Source organism: Benincasa hispida, chromosome 10 (assembly GCF_027475165.1).
Source record: "Benincasa hispida cultivar pf3 chromosome 10, pf3_genome.v1.1, whole genome shotgun sequence".
Taxonomy (NCBI): domain Eukaryota; kingdom Viridiplantae; phylum Streptophyta; class Magnoliopsida; order Cucurbitales; family Cucurbitaceae; genus Benincasa; species Benincasa hispida.
Genome location: NC_143487.1, coordinates 6,995,217 through 7,017,175, shown reverse-complemented (window position 1 = coordinate 7,017,175; position 21,959 = coordinate 6,995,217). Strand labels below are relative to the sequence as shown.

At 37.3% G+C, this 21,959-nt stretch overlaps 1 protein-coding gene and 1 pseudogene across 1 annotated transcript; one reads left to right on the top strand and one right to left on the bottom strand.

Moving 5' to 3' along the window:
• The first annotated feature begins 1,555 nt into the window (after positions 1–1,555).
• Positions 1,556–2,333, top strand: LOC120088833 (uncharacterized; annotated as a pseudogene).
• Positions 2,334–19,268: 16,935 nt separating this feature from the next.
• LOC120088581 (G-type lectin S-receptor-like serine/threonine-protein kinase LECRK3) lies at positions 19,269–21,929 on the bottom strand. Its single transcript, XM_039045977.2, has one exon. It carries the CDS (start codon positions 21,890–21,892, stop codon positions 19,400–19,402), a length of 2,493 nt encoding a protein of 830 aa, XP_038901905.1. The 5' UTR covers positions 21,893–21,929; the 3' UTR covers positions 19,269–19,399.
• Positions 21,930–21,959: the final 30 nt, after the last annotated feature.

Genomic DNA, 21,959 nt, shown 5'->3' with positions numbered 1-21,959 from the left:
CACCAAGCAATGTTTTTCAACCGTTGGAAATCGATCTGTGGTTTGATAAAGTTGAAAATTTGACAACATGTTCTTGACACGAGGATCTTCAATCTGAACGGTGGAGATTTTGTTTGGAGGCTTGAACCTACCTATAGTTAAATATAGTGGGTAATTGGGTGCCACTTCAAGTGAGACGTTTCTAATTCTATTCTTTTCTGTTTGTTGTTGTTTGTTGTCGAGATGTTAATCTTGAGATATATATTGTGTATGCCTCTAGTTGTGATTAGGGAGAACTTGTTTGTACCCATTGTTGATTATAGTGGATGTTGAGATATATATTATTGTTGTTGTTTCAAGTTGATTACTATCCTATTAAATTCACACAAGAGAGGATAATTGATCTAAAAGATATAGTGTTTATCCCGATAATATTAAGCCTAAAAAAAATCCTTATGGACGACTCTTTTATTGCATGCACTGTAGATTTTGGTTTGGCAAAATTTTTGAATAAAAATCAAACTCTAACCATGATAGCAATTACAGGAACCAAAGGATATATAGCTCCAGAGTGGTTTAGAAGCCTCCACATCACAATAAAGGTTGATGTTTATAGTTTTGGGATATTGTTGTTGGAGATTATATGTTGTATAAGGAGTTTGAGGAGAAAGCAAAGAATGAAGAACGAATAGTGTTGGTAGATTGGGATTATGACTGCTTCAAAGAGAGGAAAATGGAGATGTTGGTGGAGAATGATGAGGAAGCAAAGAAAGACCTGACAAATGCTCTAGAAGGTGCTTTTGAAGTCTCCTTCCCCCCTAACCCACCTTCCTCCAGAATTGAAAGGCAAATGTTTTCTAAAGTATGACATGTAAAATATTTGTTTTCTTGTTCAATTCTTGATCAACTCTTAAAAAAACCAAAAAAAAAAAAAAAAAGAAAATCATAAAACATTTGACATTTTAATTTGAGCTTTCCAAATTACGACAAAAAAAAAAAAATGGAACATTACTACTTTTATTTGATGACCCATATCAAAAGATCGGAAGCAGGAGACCATACAGAGACATGTGTACAAACTAGGATGTAGATTTAAAAAAATGTTAAACTAGATCTAAAATGTCCACTATGAAGAATGGTATAGGAGTTGCAAACCTCGTCATTCACATCGCAAAATTTGAATCTCTTAGTAAAAATACTATCTCCATTGTTAATGTCGATTGGTGTGAGCCAATGAACTCCCTATTAAAATATATAGTAACACTAACTAATCTAGAAGATTCTTGAAGTATCTACCATATGACATAAATATGTCAATTAGTTTTTTTTTTTTTTCTAGAACTATGTTGTAGTTTTAATAAATATCTCAAAAGAAAAAGCTTAGAAATATTTTAGAACAACCTTAGATTTGAGATTCTAGAGAATTTCTTTAGATAAGAATAAACTAAAAAATATCTAGATATTTAGAATCTAAGAATAATCTAGAGAGATCCTTTTGCTTGGGCTCTAAGGATCTCATGCCTATAAGTAGGAGGTGTAGCTCCATTTGTAAGCCAAGCAAGCAAAGAAAGGAAGAAAGAGAAACAAGAGAGTTAGAGAAACCTAGAGTAAAAAGTGATTAAGTGTGTCTTGAGAGAGTGAAAAAGTATTCTCTCAAAAGTGTCCAACCTTGTACATTCATTAAAAGTTTCTTTCTTCCAAGATTGTCTTTCTTCCTTTTGTGCCAATTTCTTCAACAAGTGGTATTAGAGCCAAGCTAGCATAGCTTGATGTGGTGGAGCTTCTGAAGATCAAGTACAGTCTTGCGACTGTAAAGCTTGTTGTCTGTGACACAGTTACTTGTGGAATGCATTCATCACTACAAGACGATGGGAGACCTTCAAGTTGTTGGAGGAATCAAGAAGCTCAACACCCAAAACTACAAAACATGATCCACATGCATGAAATTGTATCTCCAAGGCCAAGACTTGTGGGATGTTGTAGGAGGCATTGAAGTCAATCGACCTGAGGATCCTGCTGCTTTGAAGAAATGGAATATCAAGGCAAGTAAGGCCATGTTTGCAATTAAAACTACAATTGATGAAGAAATATTGGTGCACATCAATACAACAAAGATGCCTAAGAAAGCATGGGACACGTTCGCCTCACTTTTCTCAAAGAAAAATGATGCAATATTGCAATTTCTAGAGAATAAGCTCTTGTCAATTGCTTAAAGGGAGATGACTATCAACCAATACTTCATCAAGGTAAAAACTCTATGCTGTGAAATCTCTGAATTAGATTCTACTTCTACTATTTCATAATGAAAAATGAGGAGAACTATTATCCATGATCTTAAACCCGAATATATGTAAACTTCTAAGCTTGTTTTCTTAGCTAATTATGTTTAAGTCCTTGTAATCATGTAATTAAGCTCTTGTAAGTAAGTATTTATTATGATTGTATTGGTTGAAATGTATGAAATATTTATTGTGTTTGTTTGTAAAAGCTTTAACAAGGAAAAAATATTCTAAATGTAGGAGGAAATGCTCTCAAGGGCTTAGAGGGCAAGAAAATATTCTATGGTTTGAATGTTAAGCTGTCAAGGGAATAGAGGAGAATTAACACAGAGAATAACAGAGAAATTTATGCGATGATATTATGTCAAGCTATGCAACCAAATTCGCATGAGGCTGGTGATGGTAAATGAAGGCATTGTGTTAGGAGAGTCGTGAAGTAAGTATCAGTTGAAAGGCTTAGAAGTTGGCCAGTGAGGCGGTTGTGGATCAATGCGACGAAGATGTTGTTCAGAGGATGCAGTGAGAATGGAAGTATGCGATGACCAGGAGAGGGTTTTGATGGTCCTAACTTCATACAATGGAGTTATGCTAAAGAGTACAATTTAATCAACCAGTGAGTGGGCTAGATGGAAGTCTTAAGAACGTTCATTAAGGATTAGGATACCAGATGGTATTTAATTAGGTTAGCTGATTCATGAAGCCCACATATAAAGAGAAGTTGAAAAGAAGGGAAATGTTTTGTCAATATTTTTCTATGCCTAAGAGAAAGTGTTGCTGCCATCTGAAGCTTAGAAGGAGTCGAAGAACTCTCGGGCAGGTTTGAGAGAGTTAAGGATTTCCAACCGATCCAAAGGAATTTGGTGCTCAAATTCTAAGGTAAAAGAGTTAAGATGTTTATGAGAGAACTCATTAAAGAAAACCTAATTAGTTAATGGCTGGAATTAGAACTATGGAATCTAGAAGATTGAAATCTAAAATGATATTGTGGATGAATAAGTAGGCAACTGCATACGGAGAATAAGTAGCAACTAACCAGTTGATGATATGCGTTGATGCATGTACAAAATATTCACAACTGAGACACTTTGAGTGTGATGCATAGTGGATGCTCATCACATAAGCTAAAAGGGGTGTTACAGTGCCTACCCAAGCACCGTGAGAGAGAGTTTCCATTTTCCAGCCAAGTTATAAGATAAAATGACTAAGTGTAGTCGATGTGTTGAGATGAGCGATGCGAGGAACTTAGTCATGATGTGATGAAACCAATAGTATGCGATGATGCAAAATTTATACATTAGGCTCAAAAGGGAGCTAATTATACTGATCAATGGAACTTTTTTTATTTCAGGGCAGACACAAATAGGAGAGGTTTACAGACCTTTGGATAAATAGCTTAAGACAGTGAATGACAAGTTTTGATAAATGTTTTCTAATGATTGGTTTTTCATGTGGTTTTTAGCGCAAAATCGATTCAACATGCAGTTTTAAAACTATGATTTCTATGATGCATGCTTTACTCATCTGTTGGACGCACGACCCATTTTTTCAAATAAATGAAATTTCATATGTGAGTTTAGCATGTCATTTCAATAAGTTTATGTATATGATTTATACTTAATATTTACAAGGCACTATGTGGTGGCATGAAATTTATGAAGTATGGTTTGAAGGAACTTTTAAATAAGAGTATCTATGAGCGGGTATGGATATTTCTGCTTTCATTGTGATCGAATTACCTCACACATATTCTAACAAATAGATATACATTGTAACACTAATTATAGGCATGCTTTAACAATTAAAATACAAAAAAACTGAGTAAACGTACCAGTTGAGGACAATCTTCACTCGAACTCAGTCCATCGGAAGCGACTCCCCTACGCTTCTTATCGCCCAACAATTAGTCGTCTAATAGCAGCACGATCGTCTACACGAATGGTAGTGCACGAACAAACAGCAACCGAGGATGACACCATCACTTGAAGTCCTTGGTATTCTCGGAGTGAGAATCCAAAAAGTGGACTTTGATGGAATTGGTAGACGGAGGAGGAAAAGAAGATCGTGTAGAACGAACAAACAAGTGGGAGATAGTAGATGACTATCGTATAGTCGGGGTGTTTGTCGTTTAGAGAAAGATATACAAATGTATAGGTCTTACTATAGCAAATGTTAAGCTAACGTTTAGGTCTGCTCAGCGCGGTAAGTGATCTTTTAGAAAAGGTAAGCGATCATTTAGAAATTGCATACGATCGTTTAGTGCGCGTGTGTGCCATCTTTTAGGATGATGGGCGTTATTGTATAGGCTCTTAACGTTAAGTGATCATGAAGTTTTCACACCGTGAGTGAATTTTCGAACCCTTTACAAAATGAAAAAAAATTTCATTTTATTCTTCAGTTACAATAACCGAAATTGATCTTCCCACTTTCGCACGATTCAGGAGAAATTCTCAGTCAATTATCACATAACCGTCTAATTAATTAATTAATATAATCATATTCTATTCTTAACGTATAGTTTGATATCATATATCTACTATAGTAATTTCTCCTCTACTTGATATAAATCATATTTATATCTAATTTCCTCCAAAATAATGTATCTCATACATTTAGTCAATTTTATCATATATAATTAACCAGTTCAATTATATCATATATAATCAAACTCCCTCTTGTCAATTTGAACATTTCAATCTGACCCAAAAACTGATTCTAGACTTTATCCAAGCTACCAAGGGGACCTTATGGACCCGTGGCTCGAAGCTCCAACTGTATGTGAATAGCTAACTAATCTTTTTAACCACGAGATTCACCATTCGTTAACTGCCAAGCATTCCATTAAAGAGCAACAACTGAACTCTTCTTACCACAGATATATTTTCGTGTCCATCGAATATAACCAATCATGAGTACGATGACCCTTAACAGATGCTCGTAAGTACAGCTGGGCCAATTTACCATTTTCTCCTGTAGTTACATCTCACTCCTTAAGTACCACTGATTCCTCTAATGAAGAACATAGTCCAACTATGTGTGAACACCTCTCGGGCCAAGAGAAGATGTGTGGCAACATCGTTCAAGCCCTGGAATCAGCTCTTAAGGGAGCTATCTATCTACTTGCCCCAACTTTGAAGAAGGAGTGAATTCCATCTTGTGTAGCTGAGTTCCCAGCTCCCAAATCAGACGAATCCCCAAAGTGATAGGTTTGAGTCGTCGACCTGGCCACTCACATCCATACAAATCAAAGGACCGCCCTCAATGGTAGAAGTTCCCAACTCACTCAGGATTGAGGTCATGTTACCTATGATCATCCTAGTGAAATGAAGTCGCTGTCATGAATCGTGTTATATAACGAGACATTAACACTTTGTGGTCAGGTCTTATACAAACTCTTTGTATAGGACGCCTCCGCTCGCATGTCCCCTACATAAATGATCAGGATTAGACCATCTGTGACAATTCACAACGCTTGTGACCATTCCATAAAAGGGGCCGCATCCGTAGCGTTACCAGGATAAGGTTCCCCTCCTATATCCATATACTATAGACCATTTTGGTTATCACTTAAGACAGTATCTACTTGTATGTCACCGCATACATGCTTAAGTTACATATAAGATAACTAGGGATTTTAGGTTTATTGGTTTATGGTAAAGCAAATAAAGCAAACAACTGAGCAAAATTAAGAAGTGAAGTAAAATATCATATATTATACATTACAAGCATTCGTACAAACTGTTTACAAACTACAGGACACGAGACTTTAGGGCATCAACCCCAACATGGTTAACTCACATAAGTATTCTATTATTATATTTGTAATATGTCTTAAATGTTTAAATGGCTTGTATAAACCCTACTCAAATGTTGATATCGAAGGCATGGTAAGGTACCCAAATTTCAGGTACTCTAGGGATATTTGACATCGAAGGTATGGTAAGGTGATCAGGACCCAATCCAGCTCTACGTGCATGTATGACTCATATTATCGACATCGATGAGATCGAGCAAAAGGGCTCTATCTCAACTAAGGCTATTAGGGATTGAGCAAAATGGCTCTCCCATATGTTCAGACAGGAGTAGAGGTGTTTTATAAAAATAATATTGAGTTTCAATTCAGGGTTTAACGTATGATATGCTTTCGTGTTTCCAGTTTTAATTCTAAATCCTGGACGTGATCATATAAATGTTTTATGAGAAGTCATGTCTATGTTATTTATGTTAAAACATGTTTTTTTTAAATAGTCACTCACTGGGAATTTTAAGCTCATTATTTTATATGTTTGTTTTCTCTCCCTAGGTAGAGGTGAAGGTCCCGAAATCAAGTAGATCTACCAGTCAGTCACTGATCAGGATTCTTCAGTAGTTTGAAGTTTAGATGGTCCACCATGTCTATTAACTTTGTTTCTATCTTGTACATGTCATGAAAGTCAGGGTAGGACTTGTATACACTGATGATGTATTTGGACATGGATTTATGTAATCGTTATATAGTGTAGTAATATTTTGATTAGTAGTAGTTGTATGAGATGGGCTGTTGATGAGATTTGTTTTAAGTTGTGGAGGGTATAAATTGATAACTAGGTTTAACAAATGCTAAGGAGATAGGTTCATAGGAATAGGTAGGACAGTAGTTGTCACAATATAAAGTTTAAAGAATTCAAAGAACAAGTTGAAGGTGAATTAGGAAAAGAATTCAATGCCTATGTATAGATAACGAGGGAGAATATATGTCTAATGAATTATCTCAATACTTGCAAAAGTATAAGATACGTCATTAAGTGACATGGAGTGGTTGAAAGAAAAAATAGACATCTTATACAATTATGTCACAGCATGTTACATACAAATAATATGTCAGGAAGATTTTGTGTTGAATGCATGAGAATAACATCCCATGTGGTTAACAAACTTCCTTAACAAAGGCTTGGGTTCAAGTCGCCCTAAGAAAGATTGTTGAATATCAAGCCAATAGTTAGACATTTTTTAGTCTTTGGTTGTGTGTGTTATGTATTTGTACCAAATCATCTAAGAAAGAAATTTGACAAGAAAGCAATCAGATACATTTTTGTTGGATATGAAAAAAAGGGGGGGGGGGGTGGAGATGCTTTGATCCTATCAGTGGATGATGCTATACATCAAAGAATGTGATATTTGATAAAGCATCATCATGGTGAGCACCCGAATTAGCAAATGCATCCAAGGATGATAAGTCTTTCAAAGAAGGACCAAAAGAAGAAATAAGTTAGGTACAATAAGCTCCAATAGAAAGAGAAGAAGAAAATGACAAAGATGAAGAAGAGTAATTAAGAACACAAAGTTCTTGGCAAAGTGGAATGCATAATCAAGAGCCATAATTACAAAGATCAACAAGATTAAGAAAACCTAATTTTAGGTATGTGAATGCAACATTAGCAACATTTGAAGAGCCAACAACATATGAAGAAGCATCAAAGAATATCCAATGGAGAAAAGCCATAGAAGAAGAAGTTGACGCATAAAAAAAAATCGAACGTGGGACTTGGTATCGAAGCCTAAAGATGCTAAACCTATATCTTGTAAATGGGTTTATAAAACTAAAATTCGTACAGATGGGACAGTAGAAAGATACAAAGCTTGACTAGTGGCTCGAGGATTTTCTCAACAGTATGGCTTAGACTATGATGAGACGTTCAATCCTGTAGTAAAATTCACCACAGTTCGAGTCTTATTAGCACTTGCTGCCAGTAAGGGATGGAAGCTGTGGTAGATGGATGTTAAAATACTTTCTTAAATGGAGAGCTAGATCAAGAAATATATATGGAGCAACCAAAAGTATTTAAGGATGAAGCTCATCATGACTATATTTGTAAGTTGAGAAAGGCTTTATATGATTTGAAGCAAGCACCAAGAGCTTGGTATGGGAAAATTGCAGAGTTTCTAGTTGACAGTGGCTTTGCAGTAGCTCTAGCAGATTCTAGCTTATTTGTCAAAGCTCAAGGCTCAAACGTCAGAACCATATTAGTCTATGTGGATGATCTAGTCATAACAGGAGGCCACATAGAAAAAGTTTGACAAATAAAGCAGAATCTATTAGTCCGATTTAAAATAAAGAGCTTCGAGGACTAAAGTATTTCCTTGGACTAGAGGTGGAACACTCAGAAAAAGGATTGTTCCTTGGACAATAAAAGTATGTAAAGGAACTTCAACAGAAGTATGACATGAGTGACTGCAAGCCAATATGACTGCAAGCCAATATCTACACAAATGGAGGTTAACAAAACGTTTTTCATATATGAAGATGAAGATCTTGCAGACTTAACGATGTATCATTAATTGGTAGGTAGTTTAATCTACCTTACCTTAACTAGACTTTATATCTCATATTCCGTCGGAGTTGTAAGTCATTACATGTAGAATCCGAAGAAGCCTCATCTTGAAGCAAATAGAAGAATTTGAAGATAAGTAAGAGGAACACGTGAATATGGCCTTTTTTTATAAGAAAGAGGAGGATTGGAAGTTAGAATACTTCTATGATGCTGATTATGTAGAAGATCACAATACATGACAATCAACTATTGGTTACTTGTTCAAACTTGGTTATGGAGCAATTTCTTGGTGAAGAAAGAGGTAAGCATCTACCACAGAAGCAGAGTATAGAGCAGCAGTTATGGCAGCACAAAAGAATATGTGGATAAAACAGCTAATGAAGAATTTGCACCAAGAAGCTGATAACTTGTAGAAATACAAGTTATTTATGATGCCTTATTTAGATATTGTGGCCAAAAGTGAGTAAATATGCGTCGATTGTATGAAAATTAGCTTAGAAATACAATAATTATGAATTATCGCAACTACACCCACTAACATCATCAAGATGGAAGAAAAGAATATTTCTACTCTGTTTTGCAGGAAACCAAGTCACTGCTTGCAATCAAGGCTCAAGAAAAACTGATCAACGCATCTCTGTCACATTGCAATCGTCAATCAACAATGAAGAGATGATCAACGCAATGACGGTGCAATGCGACAGTCGATTCAGAGCTGAATTTCAACTGCATGCAGTAACCTGATCGAAAGATGTAGCTGAGCAACGCAAACACGAAGGATTGTGACACGTGTGCAACTAACCGTTGTACAGATTTGACGGTCTGATTGCATAACAGAAGGAATAATTATCCCACCATTTTCGGAATCTCCATAACAAAAAGTGGGGTCCACCAGCCAAGAGTTAAAGCTTTTCACGTTTAAATACCCCCATAGACTTTAGTGAAAGATATACTTGATACGGGGCGAATTGATGCTAGATTACTGACAGAGAGGCTGAGTTGAGTTCTGATCGGAAGAAATCCGAGAAGAGAAAAGATAAGACCGAGAAGTGAGTCTCAGAGTGATTCTACTAAATCCCCGCCGCGAAGCTCTATACTTAGATCCCTGCTACCAGTTGAGCAAGCTTGAGAGGGAAGCTCATCCTTCCGCACGATCCATCCACGTCGGCATGCAAATCTCCATCCAGATCGGCACTAAGACGTTGACACTCGTTGATGCTTATTTGTATTTGTTTCTAACTCTATTCATCACTATATTTCATCTTCTTAATCTCTTCATTTACAAATCATGTATCAGCCGCTGAATAGCAATATTGAATGTCTCGATCGTTTCCATTCCCACTTTTCTGTCTATTTTCATTCCTCCGTTAATTGTTTTCTTCATGAAGTCTTCTTAATCCCTTGGTAATTAATATGGATTAAACGAGTAACTTAATATGTGCTAAAGAGATAAATGCATTTAGCTAAGGCATGATAGACGACATCTTCACCTGTGAGAGTAAAGGTGAAGATGCCATCTGATCTATCGAGAGAAGGTTAGAAGAATGCGTTAACTAGAGTGAGTAGTACTTCCAGACATGGAAGCAACCTTGCGTTCATTACGTTCGTCCCTGTTTCACCACAAAAATGTAGGAACGCGGCCGATCACCGAGAGGTGTACGCTAAGGGAAAAGTGGAACCACAATTATATCATTAACGCAATTGAGGAACTTGCGCTGTTTATATTAGTTATCTTTTCTTTTTTGCTTCACATGCCACCACATCACACGATCTTTATATAATCTTCGTAGTCAGCCTCAACCTCTGTATCTTGTATCATGAAACCTGTATCTTGTATCATCATAGCTTAGGTTTATTTTATTGCACTTTATTTTATTATCGCAATTTTACTGCTTTACTTTACTTTATCGCATGTTTATATTCTTGTACACAACAACTTTCATAAATTGAAAAACCCCTGGTCACATGTATCACAAACATAACGCAATAGCCTTAAACAGCCCCTGTGTTCGACCTCGGATCACACCGAGAAACTTATGGTGGAATTATACTTGGTTCCAACGTGAGGAAACTTGTGACAACGCATAGTATATTACAAGGTTCTCATAATTAACACATATCTAGAAGTAGTATCGCATGGACTTGTATCTTGTATGCATCATTTTATATCTTAATTTCATGTCAACAAGTTTATGCCTCTTACATCATATATTGCTATGCGTATACCTAAGATAGAAACATTTAGCCATAGTATATCAATTTCGCGTTACAAGTTTATGGCGCCATTGCTGGGGATTGGTTAACGGTTAGTGTTAAATAGTATATCAATTTCGCGTTACAAGTCCATGCCTGGTGTAACTCAAGAAGGTCTTAAACTATATCTGTTCCTGTACACACTGCAGGATGAAGCAAAGAGGTAGGCTCAGTCGTTAGAGCCAGACGAGAGTAATGCATGGGAGCAGTTGGTTGATAGGTTCATGAACAGATTCTTTCCTCCATTCGTCAACGCAAAGAGGCGGAGGGATGTTTTGAATTTTGAACAAAAGGGTTACGAAACCTTGAGCACCGTCTGGGTGCGATTCCGACAGTTAGTGAAGAGTTGTCCACATATCGGGATTCCCAATAGTATTTTGATGGAAACCTTTTACAATGGCTTAGATCGATCAACGCAAGCAGTTGTTGATGCCTTTGTAGAAGGGGGATTAATGAACAGATCATATACGGAAGCAAAGAATATCTTGGATCGCATCTCGCGACATTCTGTTGAATGAATTGATACCGGGCTTGAGGTAAGAGGTCTGGAGCAAGAAAGAGTAGAAAGTGTTGATGTGACAACTGATACAATGAGCGCCCTGGTCGAGCACAATGACCTCACTCTTCCAGATGGTGGCTAACCAACAGAGAACTCTCTCGCAAGGATCAGCGCAAGTTAATGCAAGGACTCATGTGGCCGCAATGAATTGCGTCCAATGTGGAGAGGGACATCTAGTAGAAGTCTGCCCATGGAATCAACAACCCGTATAAGCTATCTACGATGAATCATTTGGCAACATCTACAACCCTGGTTGGTGGGATCACCCAACTTCAGGTTGGGACAGGAATCACAATCAGGAGAGCCATAGTTTCTATTAGTATAGTTATCAAGGGGATCGAGGCAACCCTCCGGTCTTCATTAATCCAGATTGTAGCCTAAGTAATGCTCAAGGTATACCACCCTGTGACCAACCATTCTTATATGATACCTCTTGCAGCACCTCGTCTCTGGAGACATCGTTAAAAGATTACATTGAAAAGAATGAGGCAATGAGACAATCGCAAGCTGACTTCCTTAAAGAATTAGAAGAGCAGATAGATCAGCTTGCGAGGGAATTAAAGAAGAAAGCGCCTGGTATGCCACACAGAAACTCAAGAGCTTCGGGGCCTAGAGGTAAAGAACAATGTCATGCAGTGACATTGAGGAGTGGCAAAAGAACAGCCCCTATGACATCAGTACTAGATGCGATAACAACACCAATAGATTTAATTGTTGATGATGACCAGTCAACTAATATTGAAAAAAATACCAGTTCAGAAGTAAGTTCATCTACTAAAGATGAAGCTACTCAAGACATGAATTCTAAATCAACGCAACCTCCAGCTAATGAAACACAACAAGCATCAGACCTCAACAAAAAGCCAAGTGAATAAGAAATACGGCGAGATCCTCCACCTTTCCCGTCCAGGCTGAAGAAGAAGGATGATAGCAAGAAATTTAAGAGGTTTCTGGATGTTCTCCAACAACTACACATTAACATTCCCTTGATAGAAGCACTAGAGCAAATGCCGAGTTATGTAAAATTTCTCAAGGATATTCTTGCAAATAAAAGAAAGATCAGGGAAAATGAAACAGTTGCGTTAACATATGAATGCAGCGCGTTGTTCTAAAACAATCTTCCTACTAAAATAAAGGACCCTGGGAGTTTTACATTGCCCTGCACGATAGAAGGGAAAATGGTCGGGAACGCGCTGTGCGATTTAGGGGCAAGCATAAATCTGATGCCCTCGTCGAATTTTAAGAAGCTGGATATCGGCAACGCAAGACCAACCACGATCACATTACAGTTGGTCGATAGATCGATAAAGCTTCCTGAGGGTAAGATAGAGGATGTTCTCATGCAAGTGGATAAGTTTATCTTCTCGGCGGACTTTGTCATATTGGATTATGAAGCAGATAGAGAAGTCCCTATCATCTTGGGTCGTCCATTTCTCGCAATAGGGCGAGCACTGATCGATATGCAAAAAGAAGAATTGACCATCGGGGCCGACGATCAGGAAGTAAAATTTAACTTATTCAATGCGTTGAAGTACCCAGGTGATATGGAAAATTGCCAATATATTGAGGAACTGCGGGAAGAACATTGGCATGAACCCTTGAACCGCTCAAGTTTTCTGAATGGACATGACAACGCATTACGCCATCTTTGGAAGAACCACCTGTGCTAGAGTTAAAACCGTTGCCCGTGCACCTTAAATATGCTTACTTAGGGAGTAACAACACGTTACCGGTTATCATTTCTGCATCGCTGAGTAAGGAGAAAGAAGATGCTCTCATTCAAATCCTAAGAAATAATGCAAAGGCCTTGGGATGGACCTTGGTAGACATTTGAGGAATCAGTTTCTCGTATTGTATGCATAAGATTCGTCTGGAAGAAGGAATTTCTAGATCAGTAGAAAGGCAATGTCGCCTGAACCCTGTTATGAGAGAGGTTGTAAAGAAGGAAATAGTAAAGTGGTTGGACGCAAGTGTCATCTACCCGATATCTGATAGTAGTTGGGTGAGCTCAGTGCAGTGTGTTCTGAAGAAAAGAGGGATGACAGTCGTCACTAATGACAAAAATGAATTAATTCCCACAAGAACAACTACGGGGTGGAGAATTTGTATGAATTATCACAAGCTGAATTTGGCCACTAAAAAGGACCATTTCCCACTCCTGTTCATTGATTAGATGTTAGAGTCAGACAGACTTGCGAGGAATGAATTCTTCTGTTTTCTTGACAGGGTACAACCAGATAGCAATTGCGCTAGAGGACCAAGGTAAGACAACCTTCACGTGCCCATTTGGTACGTTTGCATTTCGACGCATGCCATTTGGACTCTGCAATGCGCCGGGCACTTTTCAACGATGCATGATGGCAATATTCTCAGATTACTTGGAGGAGTCAGTCGAGGTATTCATGGATGATTTCTCAGTCTTCGACAATAATTATGACTCCTGTTTATCTAACCTTGAAAAGGTCTTCAAGAGATGCATGGCAACAACTCTTGTTTTGAATTGGGAAAAATGCCACTTTATGGTTGAAGAAGGAATATTGTTGGTCACAAAATCTCTAAGGTAGGATTCGAAGTTGATCAGGCAAAGATCGACGCAATTTTCAAGTTACCCCACCCAGTGAACGTAAAAACACTTAGGAGCTTTCTGGAACACGCTGGGTTTTATAGAAGATTTATTCGCAACTTCTCCCAGATCACAAGACCCCTAAGTGCATTCCTAGAAGCTGACCGAGAATATAATTTTGATGATGCATGCACTAAAGTATTCAACACATTGAACGATGCGCTTATCTCTGCACCCATTTTGATTACGCCAGATTGGACGCAACCATTTGCGTTGATGTGCGATGCTAGCGGATATGTTGTGGGCGCAGTTCTGAGTAAGCGAAAAGATAAGGTATTGCATCCTATTTATTATGCAAGTAAAACATTGAATGATGCGTAGGAGAACTATACAACCATAGAGAAGGAAATGTTCGCAGTGGTGTTTGCACTGGAGAAATTTCGACAGTACTTAATCGGAATAACTGTTGTGGTATATACGGATCACTCTACGATCAAGTATTTGATGACAAATAAGGATGCAAAATCGAGGCTTATACGGTGGGTGTTGCTACTGCAAGAATTTGACCTAGAGATCAAAGACCGGAAGGATATCAAGGACCAAGTCGCTGATCATTTGTCAAGATTAGAGAATTGCGAGGTTCAAGGGAAAGAAAAAGATATTGAAGAAAGATTCCCTGATGAGCTGCTGATGGCAGTAGACATTAAAGTTCCCTAGTATGTGGACATTGTGAACTTCATTGTTTGTGGTCAAATACCGGATGACTATACTTACCAAAAGAAGAAGAAGCTAAGACATGATGCCAAATTTTATTTATGGGACGATCCATTCCTATATCGACTTAGACCTGATCATCTATTACGTCGATGCATTTTGGGGTCAGTGGACTGCAGCAAAGGTCCTACAGTGTGGCTACTTCTGGCCAACACTGTTTAAGGATGCCCATGCCCATATTGTGCAATGCGACAGATGTCAGAGAACGGGGAATATGTCTAAAATAAATGAAATGTCATTGACGTCAATCTTAGAGGTTGAATTATTTGATGTTTGAGGAATTGACTTCATGGGCTCGTTTCCACCATCAGAAGGTCATCACTATATTCTGGTCGCGGTTGATTACGTATCAAAATGGGTTGAGGTCATCGCATGTGCCAAGAATGATGTGGCCATAGTGGCAAAGTTTCTGAAGAAGAATATTTTTGCTCGATATGGGACGCCACGGGCCTTAATCAGCGATGAGGGCTCTCACTTTATCAACCGCATAATTGCCAACTTATTGACTAAATTTAACGTCAGCCATCGAGTCGTAACTACTTATCACCCACAGACTAATGGGCAGACGGAGATTTCTAATCGAGAGATCAAAACTATCTTAGAGAAGGTAGTCAATACTTCTAGGAAGGATTGGTCACCCAAGCTTGATGAAGCACTGTGGGCATACAGACTGCCTATAAAACACCAATTGGCATGTCCCCGTACGCCCTGGTCTTTGAAAAAGCTTGTCATCTGCCGCTTGAGTTAGAACATAAGGCGATGTGGGCATGCAAGAAACTGAAGTTTGATTTAGCAAGTGCGGGGAAAGTTCAGAAGCTGCAATTGAATTAGTTGGTTGAATGGCGAATGGATGCCTATGAAAATGCCAAGATCTATAAGGAGAAAATAAAGAAGTGGCATGACGATCGCATAAACGATCGAACATTCACCGAAGGTCAACAGGTATTATTATTTAACACTCGTTTGCGATTGTTCCCAGGAAAGTTGAAGTCTCGCTGGTCTGGGCCATTCCGAATCAAGACAATCTTTCCTCACGGCGTAGTGGAACTAACAACTTTAGACGGGAACAACGTGTTTAAAGTCAATGGTCAACGAATTAAGCCTTACTACGGAGGCGACTTCGAACGACGCATGAACACCATTGACTTGGGAAAGCAGGATTAAACCGCTTGTAGGGGAAGCGATTTCGGTAATTCTAAGAACTTCTTTCAATCAGCATCCCTATCTATGTTTACTTGCTTTCTTTACAGATTTCTTTTACCGCTTTCTAAATTCCGCTATTTACTGCTTATTAGAATAGTCTTTAATGCTTTATGCATTTTCTTTCAATATACTTTCGTATGCATTTCCATTCCTTAGATTTTGTAGCGTTGTTCGTAAATTTTTGTGAATGAGTGGTGAATAATTAAACACAGCAAATTCTTTGTTGACTTGCATTTTTGGTGAATTGAAAAGAAAAAAAAATATATGAACTGGTATGTAACGCGATGATGGGTGCAGTGTGTGGTAACAAGAGATACTTTGCATCCATTACATCCAAATGCATTGCGTTGAGGGGTGTGTGCTCTTTGCCCGTCCTTAGCTAAATGCACTATGTTGAGGTAGTGATGCGTTGGTAGAAATATCGTGCGCTCGATCCTCCAGAAATGTGTTTAGTTAAGGGGTGTGTTGCGGGAGTACATACGTGTTGCCCGTCCTTAGCAAAAATGTATCTGCATTTATTGGAAGCATAGTGTGAATTTTTAATCGTGCACCCTTCTGAATCAAATTTGAAAGAAAACTTCAATTCATTTATTCTTTTATAAGTTAATCAAATTCTTTGATTCTTGTACAGGCAAAACAAATTTTGTATTGTGTTCATTTGTAATTATTTATACTTTGTTAATATTCAATACAAATGAGTACATATTCACTCCACTTTTTTCCTGTGCCTTTCTCTTTATCATCCTTTGTCAATATTTGCAATGTTTTTAATATTTTATTTTTATGTTCTTCATTGCGTTGCCATGATGTAATATATGTTTATACTTAGAAATATTTCCCACACTTTGTAATTCTGACTAATACTTAGTTAATTCTTAGTTTAGTAGTACTTTACCTTTTATCTTTCAAAGTTCTGCTAAAACCTTCTTTTTGAAATTTTTCTTCTAAGTGTTTGTCTAGTCTATCCAAACAACACAATGAGGACCTTGCCCATCTTTAAATTTGGGGGTGGGGAAGGTCTGAGTAGCTAAGATCAAGAGTATGCAGTATTTAAGAAAATGCGTTCATTTTCTGTGGAAAAAAAAGTTTTAATGTGCAATAAAATAAACCTAAGCTATGATGATACAAGATATAAATTTCATGATACAAGATACAGAAGTTAATCATGCAGTGACTTTATATTGCGATAACCAATATGTAGTTCGCTTAGCTGAGAATCTAGTATCCCATACAAGGACCAAACATGCGGAGATACATTACCACTTCATTAGTGAAAAGGTACTTCAAGAGGAAATTGAGATAAAGCTAATAAAGACGGTAGATCAAATTGCAGATATATTCACAAAAAGCTACCAGCAAACAAACATGTAAAGTTTCAACAGCAACTCGGGATGATTGAACGACCCAAAATAGTTAGTGTTGAGGGGGAGTGTTAAAATATATAATAACAATAAATAGTCTAGAAGGTTCTTGAAGTATCTATCATATGACATAAATATGTAAATTAGTTGTTTTTTTAGAACTATGTTGTAGTATGAATAAATATCTCAAAAGAAAAAGTCTAGAAATGTTCTAGAACAACCTTAGGTTTTAGGAGATTTTCTTTAGATAAGAATAAACTAAGAAATATCTAGATATTTAGAATAAAAGAATAATCTAGAGAGATCCTTTGCTTGGACTCCAAGGATCTCATGCTTATAAATAGGAGGTGTAGCTCCATTTGTAAGCCAAGCAAGCAAAGAGAGGAAGAAAGAAAAGCAAGAGAGTTGGACAGAAACGTAGAGTGAAAAGTGAGTGAGTGTGTCTTGAGAGAGTGAAACTATTCTCTCAAAAGTGTCCAACCTTGTACATTCATAATAAAAGTTTCTTTCTTCCAAGATTATCTCTCTTTCTTTTTTGCCAATTTCTTCAATACTCCTCGATTCTTTTCACTTTTATTTAGTATGAAGGATCACTTCGGGATAGGTTTCAGATGTCGCTGCTGTGCATGGAATCGTCGTGCCATCGATACTAACTTGTCGTCGCTTGAAAATCGTGTGTGGTCGTGTTAGTCATGCCTGGTAGAGAGAAAAAATGTCTCGGGAATTAGATTATTATTATTATTATTTTTTTTTGGGGGGGGGGGGGGGTGGGATATTTTAGTTTTACAATTAAAATGTCTTACTATACATCCAAAGACTCATCTATTTGTACCAATATAGTCCAAAAAAATGGACAAATTGCAATATATAGTTAAAATGGGGAGATTTTTGAATCGATAACCTAATCTTAGAAGTATTAATGTGGCATGACTCAACCTTAAAAACTAATGAAAATACTGATGGCCCAATCATAGAAGTATTAATGTGGTATGATGTTACAAAGCTTACTCGCATGAGGGATATCTCACTCATCACAAAATAGTCGGAGCCGGCCTAACCCGAAGTTTATTTGTATTGCGATATTATAGTGGAACTCAATCACAATTTTTTAAAGCTTGTTGCAATTTATAAAATATCCATACTTTACAGAGCCCTTTGTTATGATTTTGCAACGAGAAAAAAATTTGTGATTGTTGATTTAAATTATCCTCTGATTTAAGAAGAATGAACTGTAGTGGCCAATTCTCAACATTCTTGAAGATCAGCCTATCAATATTGTCACCACCATCATGTGGGTAACTTCCAGCCATCAAGCGACAGTCAACTTTGGCCAATACTCTTTTGTTGGATATTTTCCAAATTCCAAATCAACCTAGTATTGCTAGAATCAATGTTTCCGACGAAGATGTAAATGAAGAGAAGTGGGAATACTTTATTAATAAGCTAGAAAATGTCCGTTCTACCTTTCCTACATAACTTTAAGCGACAAAGGTAACAACGGTTTTGAACATATTGTCAAGTCATTTTCCAGATGAAGAGTATTTGGGAAAAGATATTGAACCATGGGCTGATGAGCATTTTATAAAGGGTGCATTTGAGAGGTTCAGTGGAAAATTGAAGGAACTAGAAGGTATAATTGATGAAAGAAATGCTGACAAAAATCTAAAGAACAAACATGTAGCTGGTGTTGCACCTTATCAACTTTTCAAGCCTGAATATCAGGGCCTGGGATGACAGGACAAGGAGTTCCTTACAGTATTTCTATTTAGAACCCATGCCATATTGTTTTGGTGTGGCTGCAATAACAATTTTACTTACGGTCTAAATAAAGAAGAGATCGTCCTAAGGAAAAAGTTGCAAGAATGTTGAATTAACGTGTCAAAACCACTTAAAAACATTATAGCAATATAGAAGATCTTAAACATCCTCATATCATGAACAGTTAATAGAAAATATAAATGATTAAAAAAAAATAATTAAAGAATACTATTAGAGAAAGTTAGTATATATAAATACATTTCTCATAGAGAATCTAAACATGTATGATTGCCAAATAGACATACTATTACAGTTTATCCATAGACTAATATATAACATCAACATTATAAAAAAGAAAAGTATTAGAGAATTGTACTAATGAAGGAAGATGGGTCAGGAGGAAAGGAGACTTCAATAGCACCCTCCAACATTTGTAAAACTTTCTTCATGGTAGGCCTTAGGGATGGATCCTCTTGAATGCACCAAATTGCTATCATCACAAACTTCTTTACCCTCTTCAAGTCCATCTTTGCTTCCTCATCATTTTCTACCAATATCTCCACTTTCCTTTCTTTGAAGCAGTCATAAGCCCAATCTGTTAGCACCATTTGTTCTTCATCCTCTACCTTCTCCTCGAAACTCTTTCTACAACATATAATCTCCAACAACAATATCCCAAAACTATAAACATCAACCTTCATTGTGATGGGGAGGCTTCTAAACCACTCTGGAGCTACATATCCTTTGGTTCCTCTAATTGCTGTCAAAGTCCGAGTTTGATCTTTTTTCAAAAGTTTTGCAAGACCAAAGTCTGCAATTCGTGCAGTAAAAGAGTCGTCCAGAAGGATATTATGAGGCTTAATATCACAATGAATGGTTTGAGTGGTGCACTCCTCATGTAGATAACATAGTCCTCTGGCTGTCCCTAAAACAAGTTGAATTCTAATACACCAAGTTGGTTTCAAAGTCCCAAAAAGAAAATCTGCAAGAGACCCATTATGCATGAATTCGTATACCAACATTCTATGTTCTTCTTCATTGCAAAACCCAAGAAATCGAACCAAGTTCTTGTGGTTTGTTCCAGCAATGGCACTCACTTCAGTTTTAAATTCCTGGTCTCCTTCTTGCACCACATTGTCAAACTTTTTAATAGCTACCAAGTTATTGTTATCCTCAGAGTCAATAATCCCTTTATAAACAGTAGCAAAAGAGCCACGTCCCAACTGGTGAATGAATCCATTTGTGGCCTTATTGAGCTCTTCATAGCTGAAGATCCTCAAATTCACACCTAAAATGGAAAGGTCTTCTTGAACAAGCTTTGATTTTCTAATTCTCCTAAGTTGATAGCCAATGTATAAAGTCAAAAGGAATAAGAGGAAGTTGAGAAATATAGAACTTCCTAATAGAACTGATCCAATGACGACTATTGTAGGTTTGTTCCTTTGTTTGTGAACAAGATTATTAAGTTGAAAAGTAAAGTTTTGTTTTCTAACTTTGAGGAGTGCTCTTCCACCAACACTTGGGTCCATTCGTCCATAAGTTAGAGGAAACATCTTCTTTGAACATTCACCATTCCTGAAAGTGGCAACCGCACAAAAACAATCGTTCAAACATTCGTTTCTGCACCATTCCTCGCTTACTGATTTGAAATAGCCGTAATCAGCCTGAGGCCAATTCGTATTTTCTAAGGTGACAAATTCGAAGTTATCAGTTTCAAGAGAGGATGGATCGCAACTCTGAGCAACAAAATTGGGTTTACAACTCTTAATCTCATCATTAGGATCAAGTAAGACATAACGAGGTGGGCAAGTGCAAAATGGCCTCTGGTCATCCCCAAGCCTACAATAGCTATTAAATCCACAAACTCCAATTCCCCAACCAGTATTCAACATGGTACAAATGTTTATAGAGTCTGACACTTGAGACCAAGCTTTAGGCATAGACGAATTATGTGTGGGCTTTGGGTAGACATACATTCTAAAAATTCCATCATGCTCAACAATTGCTCGAAGGTAAAAATTTTGCGGCGAAAGGGTATTTGTTACCACAGAAATGAGAATGGTATTATTCTTAGTAATGACATTAATGGAGCCAGTGAGGTTGAACACAAGCTGGGAGCCAGAGACTGTAGTGTTAGTTTCCCAGTATGCTTTGCCTACTCTATCGAAAGGGAATGCTCTGGGGCAAAGCACAAGATTTCCATCACTTTGCATCTGAAGTTGAAATCTTCCACTAGAGTAATTGGTTTCTGAATAACGAGCCACAAGAGTTTGGTCCATATTCAAAGTTTGTGATGGTAATATCGTATCAGTAGGAACATCAAAGCTTTGCCATAAAATTTCAGAATTAGCTGCAGCCAACACAAAGTTGCCACTATCAAGCATCGCAGCATAGGAAACATATTGATTAGTACTTCCAGAGGAACTTGGCGTCCATATTTGATTGCCGCTAGGATCGTTCAGCACAAGTTGCCCACCACTAGTAAATTGAATTGTGGATCCTTTAGGTGCCAATTTATCGCGATTTGCCGACCATACCACAGTTTTTTCTTCAATTTTATTGAACCAAATGGCCAACAAAAAGCCTTTACTTTCCAACTGAAGAAATCCAAAAGCGAACTCACCAAATTGGGAAGTCCAATAGAGGTCATGTTGTTCCGTTGCTGTGAGAGATGAACCCAGAGTTACATTTTTATGAGGCTCAGAAAACGAACAAGTTGGTAAACCAAGAAGAAAAAGATAAACAAGAAAGCAATGCTGAAAAGGTGGAAAGAGGATGTAAGATGACTTGTTTTCAAAAGCCATGAGATGAACAAGGTAGCCTTTCTGAAGAAGAATCGTGTGGTAAGAGTCCATATATATAAATATATAAATATATAAAATAACCTCTTTTTTTTTTTCCTTTTTTCTTTTTTTTTTCTTT

What these genes read in the sequence shown, in the direction of transcription:
- LOC120088581 (XM_039045977.2), bottom strand. Translation starts at nt 21,892, where the DNA reads ATGGACTCTTACCACACGATTCTTCTTCAGAAAGGCTACCTTGTTCAT.